Genomic DNA, 14,389 nt, shown 5'->3' on the forward strand with positions numbered 1-14,389 from the left:
CTAGAGACAAAGACAACGGGATGGTAGCTGAAGAGGAAGGCTGAGAGATGATTTTTTTTTCTCTCAGACATTCAATGACAGTACTGTATTCTTCTGATGCTGGCAAGGTGATGATGCAAAAGCAGTTACTGCAGCAGGTAGGAGAAGAATCAAGACACCTCATTAATTTTGCAATGAGAGCAGCGATTTGGCACTCGTGAAACCTGAAGTTTTGCTTCCTGGTTATGTTCAAAACTTTGGTTTTCTCGGGTAGGCAATTACTTCTCTTCAGTTTCCTATTTATGAACTAGGGGTGATAGTACTTCTGTCATCTTCTTCTTGACTTGTTTGTCTGAGTTCAGGCAAGAACCATATCTCAACATATGTCTGCCTAGAGGCTAACAGAGTAACCTGGTCCCAGCAGGAAGGTTACGTAGGAGTGTTGCAGTAACCGTCAGTGAGTAACAGAGAGGATCAGGAATGCTGAAGAAGCTGCCAAAAGCCTTGATATCAGGTACTAAAAGTGATTAGTTAAAAATGCATATTTGGGTTTTTTTATTTCCTTTCTGATCCTATCAAGCATACTGAAGGCACATTTAAGCTTATTTTTTATTTATTCCCTTGAATCTTTCTTTTACTTCAAAGGAAATTGGTTATTTTCATCCAAGAGCTTGGGCTTTCTGAAAAACACCAACTCTCATCAGAATTTTGATAAAATCATAAGAGCTGGAAACATTGAGAGTTCCTTTTGTTTTAATAACCTCTCTTTCATGAATATTTACTTCTCATTTGAATAATTATCATCAATAAAAATTAAAACCTTATGTTTGTGGGGACTGCGAGCAGCTTTGGGATTAAAATGAGTGACATCCCTCAAAAATGAGGGCTGTTAGAGGGTTATATTTCTTACAAGTGGAGCTCTTTCTGCAGGAGCATTCTGAGTCTGGAGTACTACAAGACCAAGAAAATGGAGAGAAATTCTGCAAATGAGAAGCAGAACTGGGAAAAAGATTTTGTGTGGTTCATCTACACTAGTAGTTGTATAGCTTTAACTATTAACAATAGTATGAAAACATCTATTCTAACATCATTAGTGATTCTTTTAATCAGTGGGTTTAAATTACAGTTCTTGTTCATTTAATTTTCATTATTTGCTATTTGCCTGTGCAAACAAGATGCTGTTTTCAGCAATGGTTTGCCACGAAGCCTGCGAGGAGATGCAGGATTGTGATATATCACACACATGACAATGTAAACCACAGAAAAATACGAACAAAGAGGAAAGACAAATGTACCCTCCAGAGCACTGAAGTTACAGAATGCCTAGAGATGAGGAACAGGTAATTGAGGAGGAAATAGGCTATAATTTGGAGAAAATGTCTAAGTTTGATTTATAATTTGCAGGTAAAATGTATGAATTCTGTATCTATCTTTATCTGCTCTTCTGTTGGTGTTTTTTTTTTTCTTGTTTGTTTCACTTTGGTTTTGTTTTTTATAGGGAGGTAACTATTTATTAAACTTGATAATCTTACATTCAAAGAGATCTCCTGCTACGTTTAGATGTTTAGATAAGCTGTTAATTAAGCACCTGGAATGGAAATGCTGCCAGTGCTGAGGCTGAGGCATCACCTGCTCGAAGGGAGGTGAAGTTGTCAAAGGAGGGATCTCTCAGCCGTTTTGGATAACAGAAGGACACCGTGCCTAGATGCTAAACCACAAACAAGTCTTAACAGTGGGGAAATTGTTGTAAAGAATGATACAGGCATACTGTATTGTGCTGTCTTGTGCTGTTTGTTGTGTTCTTTAAAACAAAGAGTAATTGTGGGTTAAGCTGTTGAATACTGCCTGCAATTACACTCCGACTCTGCTGGGAAAACCGAAGTCCTGGGAGCACTCGCCGTGTTAGTAGTGTAACGAAGATCACACGTGATGTGCCCCGGCGTGGTCCCGCTCCGTGGGCACGTATCGTGCAGCGGCTCTGGCCGCGGGGGTGCGGCTGGAGCAGAGAGATCTGGAAGGGTGCGGAGCACCGTGAGGGCAGCGTGCGTGGGTTTCAGTGCGCATGGAGGGGCATCTGCGCTAACGGGGAGAAAAAGAAGCCAGTCCAAGTCCTGGGCCGTTACGCTATTTATACCTCTGTGAACTGAGTGACAATGGAGATCTGTGCCCAAAGTGGGCAGTGTTCCAGTACCGTGTTTGAGAAAATGGGTTTCTGCCTCTTTGTCCTCCTGCTCACCACGCTGCCCGTAGCGTCACCCACACTCTTCCCTCGCGTACCAGCCTTCCTAGCCGGGCACCGCGGCTCTGCACGACACCGTCGGGGAACTTCGCCGTGTGGAGGCAGCCTGGGCCCGGCACCGCTCCGCGGGCAGGGCCGCGCTAGGCCCGGCTCCGGCAGGCCCGTGCCCCGAACGCCGCTGGGCGGCCCTGGCCGACCGGCAAGAGACGGCCGCAGGCCCCGCCTCTCCCCGCAGGCTTCTCGGCGGAAGGCCGGGGCGGGCGGAGACGCTCGGCGCCGCATGCCGCCGCGGCCTGCCGGAGCCATGAGCTCCCATCGCAGCGAGAGCGACTGGCAGGGGCTGGTGAGCGAGGTGAGGCGGCGGAACGGGGGCAGCCGCGGGCCGGGGGGCCCAACCTCCCGCGGCGCGGCCTGGACGCCGGGCACTGGCCCTCCGGGGCACGCCGGGGGAGAGGGGCGGGGGGACTAGCCCCGCCGCGGCACCCGGCTGTTGCCTCGCTGCTTGGGGAAACTGCCGGGGCGAGGTCCAGAGCCGGAGGGAGAGGACCCCGTCCCGGCCTGGGGCCGAGAGAGACCCCGACCCCCGCGGCGGGGGCGGCAGCAGGTGGAGCCGGCGGGGGGCACTGAACTGTAGCCTGACGAGGCTGAGCTGTACGGCCACGTCTGCCGTGTGTGGCCACAGCCCTGCTGCGAACCGCCCTCACGCCGCCAGCCCTGACCCCCCGCACGGCTGCTAAAACACCGGGGCGAGTGTTACAGCCTCTCGCCTGTATTAACTGCCGTGTGGCTGCCAGAAAACAGTTTGTTAGGCGCTGAGCCTGCTGTGGGTTTGAAACCGCCAGGGATTCAGCGTGGGGCTGAGGCCTCGGGCCTCCCACTGCTGCCGGCTCGGAGGGAGGTCCAGCGGCTGTGCAGCCCTGCCACGGCTGGGTGATGGGTCTGCTCCTGGAGTTCGCCTCTCTGGCATATGCTTTGTTTTCTTACTTCACTTGAATCACAAATTAAAGGGTTTTGAGACCCACGGTGTCATTTATAAAATGGGAGAAAAATCTGTAATAGCACAGTGGCCATGAGCTTCAACAGGTGGAGGATTTTCAGAATACAAGAACAGAAAATTATATTATCCATTATGTCCACATTAACAGATCCACAGTGTTTACAGATACACGTTTTCAAGTATGGTAAGTTACCAAACTCAAAACAACTTGAGGTCAGTGTAATTTAAAGTAGTATCATCAAAGTCAAGTGTGTTTAATAGGCAGAACCATGAAGTTTGAAGCAGGTTAGCCTGCTGATTTTTGCATTGCATTTTGCATTGCATTGATTTTGCATAACCTTAAAAATAGTATTTTTATGTTTGCAGCTAGCAAACAAAACTTTTGTGCAAATGGCATGGGCCTAGATCAAACTGAGTCTACTGTCTTAGAGTATAATGCACACAGGTGAAGTCCTCTGATTTCAGGAGGGCTTTCACTCCATTAGATTATGTGAGCATGGCTTAAGGCCCTGACCTGTCAAAAAGATGCATGAGTTTAGGGTCCTGAACCTGTCACTTCTCATGGTGATTTCAGTGGGAGTTTGTGCAGGCCCAGATCTATGCTAGAATTGGAGTCTACCTCTGCACACAGTGCTTGCAAGCACACAAAAGAATGCAGAAGAAGGTGAAAAGTGTGCTTTTAGTAGTATCCTGATAGTGCAGTGTTGCATCTGACATCTCGTTTCCCAAATGGAGTTTTATTTGGGGGTGGTGTCACATGGCAGGGAAGAGTAAGAGAGACAATTCATGAGGTGTGTTCAAAGGAAATGTCCCTATTCTTGGCTTTAAAAAGTCCTTTAGAATTACTTTGGAACTTTTTACTTTTGATATGATTTAACCTAAAAACTTAATCCTGAAATTGAGCACTTATTTCTGGTTTAGAGGCTTCTTGATTGTAGTGAAGTTTAATGACTGTGCTGAGCTACATTCTTGCAAATACTTAAGCATACATATAATTTCTTTTTTTCCAGGAACAATTAGAAGCCTATTGATTTATATTCCATTTTTCCTTCCTTTCTCTCTGTTCCCACAGCAGGCTTACAACCTGTTTTTCTGTGTGAAGCCTGTAGCTCATGCTGTCAGGGTATAGGCTTTCCTCTTTTGCCTTCCTCTTCCTTTGGCTGTTGTGATTAACTTCGTGTGATTTACCCATTAACTCCAACATCCTAATGGGTCTGTAAGAAAGTGGCTCTAACTTCTGAAGTAACTTCTAATAAGTTTTTCCAGTTTAGTGTATCCATCAGTGGTACAGAGCTTCTCTAGGCCTCTTAGTTTGTGTCTGCTAGGTGATTTAAGTTTTGTTCCTTACACATTTTGTAAACATTTTGAAGTGCTTTCAAAATATAAGATAAGATAGGAAAAAATGTGGTAGCTCTAAACGAACACTCTCACATTGCTGATGGTGGACAGCTGAAACATAGAATGAGGTTCAAAATCTTGGTATAAAAGACCAGAAACTGGTAGGTTCAGATCCATGGTCACATCCTTTTTCATTTCCACAAGCTCAGTCCTCCAAATTTGAAAGCTAGGAGTAATTGAAATACTTGTCAAAGCAACTGTAATATTTTTAGAAGTCTGGTATTGCAGACGTTAAGAAAAGTGGTAGGATGTATTTTTGGTCCTTATATATACATACACAAACACTTGTACACACAGCTGTATGCTGTGTGCTTTTCATTCTTCATTAGATAAAAAAATGCTTGGGTTTTTTTCGTGCATTCCAATCTTTTTCTGTATTTACTCTTTTTTTCCCTTTTGACTTTTGTTCCATTTCAGTGCCTTTTGCTCTGTATCATTTCATGTATCTCTCTGCTCATCTCTAACTTCTTGCTTGTTCTTTTGCCTCCACGTTTATGTATTTTTCCACTTATTCTACAGCCACATGCATTTCAGGCCTAGTGTGCTCCTGGTACTCTGAACAATCTTTGCACCTTGAACATTCTTTAAACTAACTCTGAATAGGATGACGTAGGAAGGAACACTGGGACAAAGCCAACTTAGCAAATACATTATTTCCACTGATAATCTTGCAAACCGAATGCAAAAGAACAAGCTTCAGGAGTGAGAATCCGCATATGTTTTGCATGTTCTTCAGCAGAGTTCAAGTATTGGTAGTGGATGAATATATATAAAAGGTAAAGTACTCTTTTGGGTTACTGCATAATTTTTCTTGGAGTGTGGGTTTTTGTGTAACATTTCACTCACTGAATGACCTGTGTTTAAGATATTTAAAAGCCTGGTAAAGCTGTAGGATGAAGACCTGGACAATAACTGCTTGTTTGACACAAATGAAACTGAGCCATAGCAAGAATTTTCTTGCTGGCTGGACTGAGATGGTGGCCTAAGTCCTCCAGAAACAAGTGATCTTCATAAATCTCAAAGTACTATTCCAAGAGTGCAGCCCATTCCTTTGAACATGCCTTTGAATGTCTCATTAAAAAAAAGAAAAAAAGAAAAATCCTTGGTGCAAACAAAATACCTCTCCCACCTGGAAGACAATCAACGGAGGAAAGTGTGACAGTTAATTAGTTGCTTTGTTGAGTGCGCTGTTAGAAAGCAATCACAGAAAGGTGGGTATACTGTATTCTTCACTGAAGAGAATAGAATTCTTGAAAATAATTTTGATCACTGAAATCTTGGTTGTAGAGTTTTGTTTGTTTGCTGTTAAGTGTTTTTAAATGTCCGTACTTCTCAGCCTGACAGCCATATTTATGGATACGCTAAGCTGTTGACTTACACAAACTCATGTGAGTCAACTCCTTAGTGGCTTAGTTTTCCTGTCTCTGTAAGGGAGATGAAACATAACTAAATCCCATGAATATGAGTGAAAAACATGATACATGAATTTTGTTCGAGGGTAGTTTGGGACTTGTTTTTGAAAGGTTGTAGAAGCTTCCAACTCTGTATGTTCTGCTGTGGAGAAGGATGTGATTTCAGTTTTTGCCTGAATTCCATGTAATCTGTCTTGGAATCATTTGATCTAAGGATGATGACAGAATCAGTGATGGAGGAAGGAGTAGGTGGTAGCATGAGTTGAACAGTACTGGTAGGGAAAAAACACTTTTGCATAATCTGCAGGACCACCTCTGCCCTTGCTTTGGAGAGCTGACTTCTACAGGTTTGGTCTCCTTTCTGCTGAAGTCAGTGAGTGTGCTTCCATTCACTTCATTGAGAGTTGGCACCAGTCCTAATTTAATACTGCTTGGAGAACGTGTACTTTTGGTGGTGTTTTCCACTGGAAGCAAGAAACGTTTCCTAGGAAACCCATAAGACCATAAGGGTTGTCCTCCATCCTTTCTACTAGCTTCTCCCCCGGATTTTCCAACTTCTAGAATTAAATCCAATGTCAAAATGCTTCTCTTTTCCTTGTCACCTCCCACAGGTTAGAGCATTTACTGTATGCTATTTACAGCTACTCATATGTAACTGTGCCTCCTAAAATTAGTTTGAAGAAAGTCTCCATTTAATTTGTCATTCTCAAGAGGCTATTTCTTGATTACTAACTGTGTATGGTCTTTGGCACCACGGAGGGAAGTGATATGCTTGTACTCTTGAGCTCCCTTGCCTAGTAATTGCCAACTTAAAACTTGGAGAAAGAGTTTTGGGGAATTTTTATCAAACATGCAACTACTGAGGAGTAGTTCTTATTGGAATAGCTAAATATTTCAGACATGAGTTCTGAATAAGAGTGAGAAACCTAGCCTGCTTGTCATTGGCAGAGCATAGCTTTCCCATTGGTTGCACATTTTTTTTATATGGACAAGAGAGTAGAGGAAGGAAAATTAGTGAGATTTTCATGTTTATAATAGCTCTCTAACTTTCTGTCATATTGGTTTTTCAAACAGTGTGTGAAATGTAATTCACCAAACTTACATGGGGGGACCCAGCAGGCTTTGGAGCCACTAATTTCAGAGCTTTTCTAAATGCAGACAAATGCCAGTGGCTGTAGGGAAGAACAAAGTGGAGCGGATGCTCTGAGGTCCCTAGGTGATTGGGTTGGCATTGTAATGGCTTTGTCATTTGGAAAAGGAAATGGAAATGCTAAAAGAGCTGGCATTGTGACACACTGCTCTCCAAAGTTCTCAGAGCTATGGGAGAGGTGCTACGGAGACTTGCATGCCGGGCTTTCAGGCAACAGATCAAGTGTTTGCTTCTCATGTTTCTGTGTTCCAGGAACAAGCACGGAGAAATTAAAAATTAGTAATCTGATGCACAACATACAAAACTTTTACGGGCTGGGCCACATTGCAAAATAGTGTTATTTTGACTAATCAAATCAAATAATGGTAATTCCTAAATGACCAGTGAAGATGATGCAGTATAATACTGTCATCAAGACAAGATGTGGTGGTCTGGGGAGCTGCTTGTATCACTTATGTCATGAGTGAATGATAGCAGCCTGCTTTGTGTCTCGGCGGTCAGGAGATAGCTAGTGAAGCAAGCGCTCAGCAGCAGGAAACGCAGAGTTGATATTTTGGAATAAAACCAAGGACACTTCATTGTCTTAGGTTTTATCGGAGATGAGGACATGAGATGGCAGGTAAATGGCCAGTAATTGTGTATTTCTCTTGAGTCTGAGTGCTTGACTCTTTCAGATAAGTTGAACGGTTTAAATGAGATAAAATCCCCTTGAACGGTCAAGGGGAGCAACGTTACTGAAACACAGTCAACAAACACCCCGAAGAGTGATGTTGCAGTGCATTTTGGGACTCTTCAGTTTGTCATTTCCACAAAAAAATTGCCTCCAAGAGTACAGTGAGGAGAAATTTGATAAAACTTCAGGCAGTTCAATAGCAATTGGATCTCTGGCCCAAAAGATGGTGAGTAGATTTCATAGTTTCTCTGAGAGCATGGTGGACGATAGGTTTCCAGGCCCATGTACAGTGTGGTGGCCCATCAACATTTGGCAGGACACTAGGTCCTGGAGTGTTGAGAGAACACAGAATGTGATCTACAGTGATTCCAAAGCACAATTTGGAGATTGTATCTCTACTTTTACCCTCAGAAAATTAGATATTTTCCTTCTTGGCACTAATTGCCATTAAATACCCAAGTATAGGCCAGTAATTTGTACAAATTTAAAATAAATAATTTTCTGATAGGAATTCAGTGTGTTTGTTTAAAAATAGAAAGTCTAAAACCTTGACAGTGTCCCAGCTTCATCAGATTATTAGACTATGTCTAGGGCGTTGTTAATGACATCTATCCAGATTTGTCACTAAAAATAGCAATGGACAAATAGTAAGTGTTCAATGTAGAGGGTCACCTTGGAGCAGTTACACTCTCCTGTAATGTCAGTCTCTTTTTACTCAATTTCACTAAAGTAGTTATCTGGCTGTAAAGCAGTTCAGGCAGTAATGTAGGATGTAATATATATTCCTTTAATTATTATGATCTTCCTTGTAGCAATTATAATTTGCTTTATTGCAGATAACAGTGAATTGGTAGATAAAAGTCACTAGACAGATATGAAAAGTTGTACGTTGTAGCTTTTAGATTGAAAGTATAGCAGCTGGTTCTTGGTGAACTGTTTTTTAAACTCAAAGATTATTTTGGAACATCAATTAAAAAAGAAACAAAAGACAATAAGAATATTTTGTAGTAACTATAGTGCATAACAGAATTCACTTGTTTGTCTCGCTGATAAACAGAATGTGAGATGTAGGTTTTCCTTCAATTGCAGAGGAAGAAATCTCTATATAAATGCCAGAAGCATCTATTGAATACTTTTTCTCAGACTACATGAGAAAATTTTCCTTATTGCTTGCATTGCTCTAAAAAGACTGTTAAACTCCTATGTTCCTTTTGACAGTATACCAATTTTGCTGCACCTTTTTGTCCGTGTATGGGAAATTGATAGTGGGACTCAGTTGTTTCCCTGAGTAGAATCCATTTCTCTAGTACAGTTCTTAGGTCAGTTTATGGTCATTATTAGTACCTTTTTTGTTTTTTTTTTTTTTAAACATTCAGAATCATATATATTGAATAACCACTTTGAAGTCTATCTTTGTATAATTTGTTTTTTCCTTCAAAAATTGTAATGTGAATTGGAAACATAGCTCTATTGAATAATCAAATTCCACAGAAATGCTGTGCCTTTATTGTTTCTTGTACCATAAGCCCACGGAAACAAACGCTATTGCTTTACACTATTACTATTTTTATCCCGTTTATTTGGTAAAGTCAATATATGCAAAAGGCAAAAATGGCTTCAAAAGATCTTCTAAGCAGTCATTTTGTAGTAAAATCCAAACAGCACATTGAGGAGAGATGCCAAGCCCCTTCCTTCTGTATGGCACATCATGAGTATATAATTCATCAAGTTAAAATATACTTTAAACAAGGAGGAGATCATTATTCCTTTTCATTTAGACCCTGAACACAACTGTCCCCACAATCTGTTTATGGTTCATTATCTTCAACCTAATAGATAATGGAGAGTTCCCTTGCCCCCCCCCAGTGTTGCTGTGAAAGGAGAAGCTTTCTTTTATGCTTTGAGCGTCTCCTTTGTGGAGGGGCTGTGACTCATGGCAGAAGCAAGATTTGTTTAGCACTAGGTCTGCATTTCCTGCCTGATAGGCATTATGATAGAATCCTGGAATGGTTTGGGTTGGAAAGGACTCTAAAGATCACCTAGTTCCAACCCCCCTGCCATGGGCAGGGACACCCTCCACTAGACCAGGTTGCCCAAAGCCCCATCCAACCTGGCCTTGAACACTTCCGGGGAGGGGGTATCCACAACCTCTCTGGGCAACCTGTTCCAGTGCCTCACCACCCTCACAAAAAAGTATTATTTTTTATAGTCTTCTCCACATGCTCCAGTTAACTTCCGACTCCCGTACACTGTTTCATATACCAGCACTCAGGGCAAGGCTCAGAGGCACCTGCTGGTGGTGTGGCTGTCCTAGGGCGAGATGTTTAGCTTTGCTCCCCTCCCATTGTGTACATTCCACGTAGGCATTTGCCAGCTTCATTCTTCCTGGTGGTTAAAGAAACAGGCCAGGCTGCTTGGTTCAGGGGTTTTGGGGTTTGTTTGTTTTTTTCTGAAGAAGTGATAGGTTTGCTTTTACTTGTTTTTAGTTGCAATTAGTGTATCAGATTGTTAGTATTTAAAATCAATTTAGTGAAGGCATATTTTAGAATTGACTAAGATACGAGATGAAACTGGAAAAAAGAAGAGAGGTTGTCAGAGGCAAATATTTCCCTGTAAGGGAAGGAATTATTCTATCAAATTTGAAGCACTTTACTATGTCACTATGATCACTTGCCGACAATATTAAAATTTAGCTTCTGATACCTTTCAGTGCTTTATCAGAGGACTTGACATCTGTGTAAGGTGTCAGTAAGGACATAAGTACATAGGTACAGTTGCCTTTGTTGATGCCAAAGCATCATAATCCAGAAAATTTATGGCAGGATTTCAACTTCAGTATTGCCAGAAATAAAATTAATCCAAGGTGGAAGTGTCCTTTTTGAGAGTTCAAATCCTTCTTGGAATTGCTTTTCTCATTCCCTTCCCGCTTTTTTGCAACTAAGCATTTACCATTTTTGGAAAAGGTTGGCGGTACTAATATACAAAACCTGCTTTTGCCTTTCTCATTGACTTGCAATTGAGGTTAACAAAGTCAATTCCAAGCAAGTAGTACATACGAATAATGATTTTTGTCCCAAAGAACAGCACTAACTTGAACAGTATGGAAGTGCTGATGCTCTTACTTTGTGCAAGAGCCCATAATGACAAAGTATTCTTGTCAGAGTATATAATGAAACTATAAATTGTTTTCATGACTGCTGTGATATTTAGTCTCTTGCAGAGCACATTCAGAAAGCATTTAGTGCCATGTCTCATGTGAGTAACATCAGAAATAGAAATATATGCTTTAGCATGGGCAGTGTCAAGTGATGGGTAAGAAGAATCTGCTGATTGAACATCACGTTAAGTGAAAAAAGTTGCCTGAAACTTTTGATAGGTAAAATTCAGCCACTGCAGGAAAGGGTGATGTGCACATTATTCTTTCTTCCTCTCTGTGGGGAAAGGCAGTAGAGCAGATCAGACTAATGCAGAACAGCTAAGATTTGCAAGTTCTGCTTTGCTTTGTGCATGAGCCCTATGCATAAGAGGCAGTGGCTGGAGGGGCTCACCTCTACCTTCCCTCCTGATTTAGGTGCTTGCAGTATTCCTGCATTATTTCCCATTCTTTCGACTCAGCAAGCACATGTGTATAGTATCGCAGCTGAATTAGTTTTATCTGTGTCGATAGGGTATCACACTGTAATTGTTGTAGACTCAAGGTAAATTTTGATTGCTGCTCATGCTACCCCTTCTGCTGTAACAGTCCCATTGCACTGTCCAGGTGGGAGGCTGAGCCCAGAGGACATTGCTGGTGGTGGGGAGGAGGAGAAGGAGGAGGGAAGGAGGAATGAGGTGGGACAGGCTGGTTGCTAACTGAGAGCTGGGTGTTGTGGACACAAGTAGAAAAGGGAGTTTGCAAAGGCTTCTTCCTTCCAGCAGCCTTCCCAGGGCTGCGGGTCAAGCTGTGAGATTCCTCACACTGTTGCATATGAGGAAAAAGAGGAGAAACTTGAATTGCTTAATTTTTCTAACTCACGGTGGTCAGGTGAGCATGTGGCCTTACAAATGGATTTCAGGTTTCTGGTAGAACAGATTTCTTTACTGTGATTGTTATTAATAAGCTAAGAGGACTTGTGGAAGACTTTGATCTTGTGCAGAGAGTCTTCCTTCATCTTTTGAGAGGAAAACTTCAGACTCTTGAATCCAGTATTGGCTGGGGTAGAAATGGCTTGTTACAATTAGGGGTTTGTTTGTTTGTTTTCTCTTTTTCAGTATCTGGTGTGTAAAAGGAAGCTCGAAAGTAAAAAGGAGGCATTGCTAATCCTTTCCAAAGAACTGGACACCTGTCAGCAAGAAAGAGACCAGTACAAGCTTATGGCCAACCAGTTGCGGGAACGACACCAGTCTCTGAAAAAGAAGTATCGGGAGCTGATTGTAGGTTATTCTTTATGAATACTGTATAATTGGGGGACAAGAGTCAACCTCAAAAAAAATCAAAAGAAGTCCATAATGAGTGCTGTAAAAATGTTTAGGTACTTGTTTACAGTAGTCCTGCAGTTGTACAGCCCTGATCATATTATTACTCATTTGTTCCGCATTGATGAGGTAGTGCCTGTTATATAAGACACAGAAAGACAGCGCGTGCTCTGAGGAAATTAGTTTCAGTCATAATTCCATTTAAAAACTGACTGCGGTATTATTATTCCACAGCAACTTAATGTACCGTTATGAAAAATAATGCAACATAAATTTGTAATGACCTGCTGTTCTAGAAATGTAAACAAATCTTCAGCCTTAGACAATTTTTTGAGTTGAAATTAATATTACTGGTATTAATCAAGATGCAGTATTTTTGAAACAATTTTGATAACATTTTAGGTAAAATACATGTATTAAATTTGATCCACAAAGTTAATACAGTTGCTGACTTCAGAAATAAGTTGCCCATAAAATATGTCCATTTATTTGTAGGATGGGGATCCATCCCTTCCACCTGAAAAGAGGAAACAGGTAGGATTTATTTTTCAGTTGACATATATGCTACAAAAGTGCTTTGCAGAAATGTGAAAATACTAACTAAGAAATCTGGTAAAAAGCAAGCATTCATGTCTGTTGAAAAGCTCAGTCTTTAAATTGTGGCTTCTTATGCTTTTGTCTAAACATGTTTTACTCTGAAATATCTGAACTATCATTAATTGGAATATATGGCTATTGCTTTTATGCTCACCTGAGACTGAAATTGATAAGTGTACGGAGACTTGAGATTGTTCTCCTTGTTGTTTATCCTTCTTGTATTAAGTCCAAAAATGGGTTTGTGACAGAACTTCTCATACTTAAAAGCAATCTGGGAATGCATTGTCTGCATCCCGTAATTGTTAATTTATTGTTGTGAGTACTGTTTTCTGTTAGGTACTCTCCCAGGTCACTTGGGCTCTGCGAGTTATAAATGGTAAGAACGATGGTAATTGCATTTTATGGTTCCCCTAAAAAACTTCTTGCCTGCTCACTTTTTATTTTGTTCCCGGAGATCCATATAGTATGTCCCTGTTGTGGAGTGCTGGTTGTCACATCTTAAAATTATCTTAATTTTTAAAGAAAAATGGCACCCAAAACACAATGTGTGAGCAGGGAGAGGAGGAAAACCCAAAAGAACAAAAGTTATTACTGTAATTGCTAGTCCTGAAAGGCTTTTTACCATGTTTTAAACATGGTTATTGCATTCTCTTAATGGGTCAGAGGTTTTTCTCGTCATCCTTTCCCTGGGAGTTTGCATGTAGTTCTTGCTATTTTCTTAAAATTTTAAGAGCTTAGGATCTTGGTTGTTCTAAACTAAACTGTCAGAGGCAATATAATTACTCCTTCAGGCACTTAAACAAATAGCTGCCAAATCGTCAGTGGCTCAGTATAGAATCATTTCACTTCCTTGTTATTTAGCATAATTTATTTGAAATTCTGTTATTTCAACAGAGTTCTAATAAAAGTTTATGACCAGATATAGGTTTGTGCATTCCGACTACTGAAGTTGGAGCTGAGGAATATACAATTAAAAGGAAAAAACCCAATGCAGTATACAGATCATTACAGAGATAAGTAGAAAGGGAGATTTGCCATCGCATGGACGTTGTTCTAATTCCTCTTCCATCTTTCAAAACAAATAAATCTGACACTTGTTTCTAAAACGCTAGCAAAATTTAGTCTAAATTCAGAAGCTGCAATTATATTAAATTTTGGCAAATCTTACCGTGGTAAGTGCCTGGAGCGCCATTTAATAATCTAGATAGGGGTCTTTTTTTTCTGAGGAAGTTATGTATTCATGCTAGGTAACAGTGAAAGAAAGAAAATCTTGTTCTCAAGTGGGGTCATTTATATAGGACAATATATACTTCAGGTTGTACAGTAACAGGCTGCTAGTGCACTTCTTGAGTTTTCATTTTCCTGAGAAGTGCGTCTGTAACATATAAGGTGGATAACCTGGAGTAGTTAGGGCAACCTTTCTGAAGTATAGTTTTGCTTTGAGAAATGCATGACAGAATAATAAAATAAAGTTCTGAGTATTTTTCCA

General features: G+C 41.1%; 1 protein-coding gene across 7 annotated transcripts in view; it reads left to right on the forward strand.

Annotated features, from left to right (window-relative positions):
• Positions 1-2,032: 2,032 nt before the first annotated feature.
• The window catches only part of CCDC149 (coiled-coil domain containing 149), a 54,148-nt gene continuing 41,791 nt past the window's right edge, over positions 2,033-14,389 (forward strand). For 2 of the 7 annotated variants that reach the window (XM_075752392.1, XM_075752393.1), the window contains exons 1-3: positions 2,043-2,570; positions 12,100-12,261; positions 12,799-12,837. In XM_075752392.1, the coding sequence (XP_075608507.1) occupies positions 2,133-2,570; positions 12,100-12,261; positions 12,799-12,837 (639 nt within the window). In that variant the 5' untranslated portion in view covers positions 2,043-2,132. Of the gene's footprint in view, positions 2,571-12,099; positions 12,262-12,798; positions 12,838-14,389 lie in introns of all 7 variants that reach the window. The other 5 variants (XM_075752389.1, XM_075752388.1, XM_075752391.1 and 2 more) reach the window with 5 other exon arrangements.

The sequence above is a fragment of the Balearica regulorum genome, chromosome 4, assembly GCF_011004875.1.
Source record: "Balearica regulorum gibbericeps isolate bBalReg1 chromosome 4, bBalReg1.pri, whole genome shotgun sequence".
NCBI classification, from domain to species: Eukaryota; Metazoa; Chordata; class Aves; order Gruiformes; family Gruidae; genus Balearica; species Balearica regulorum.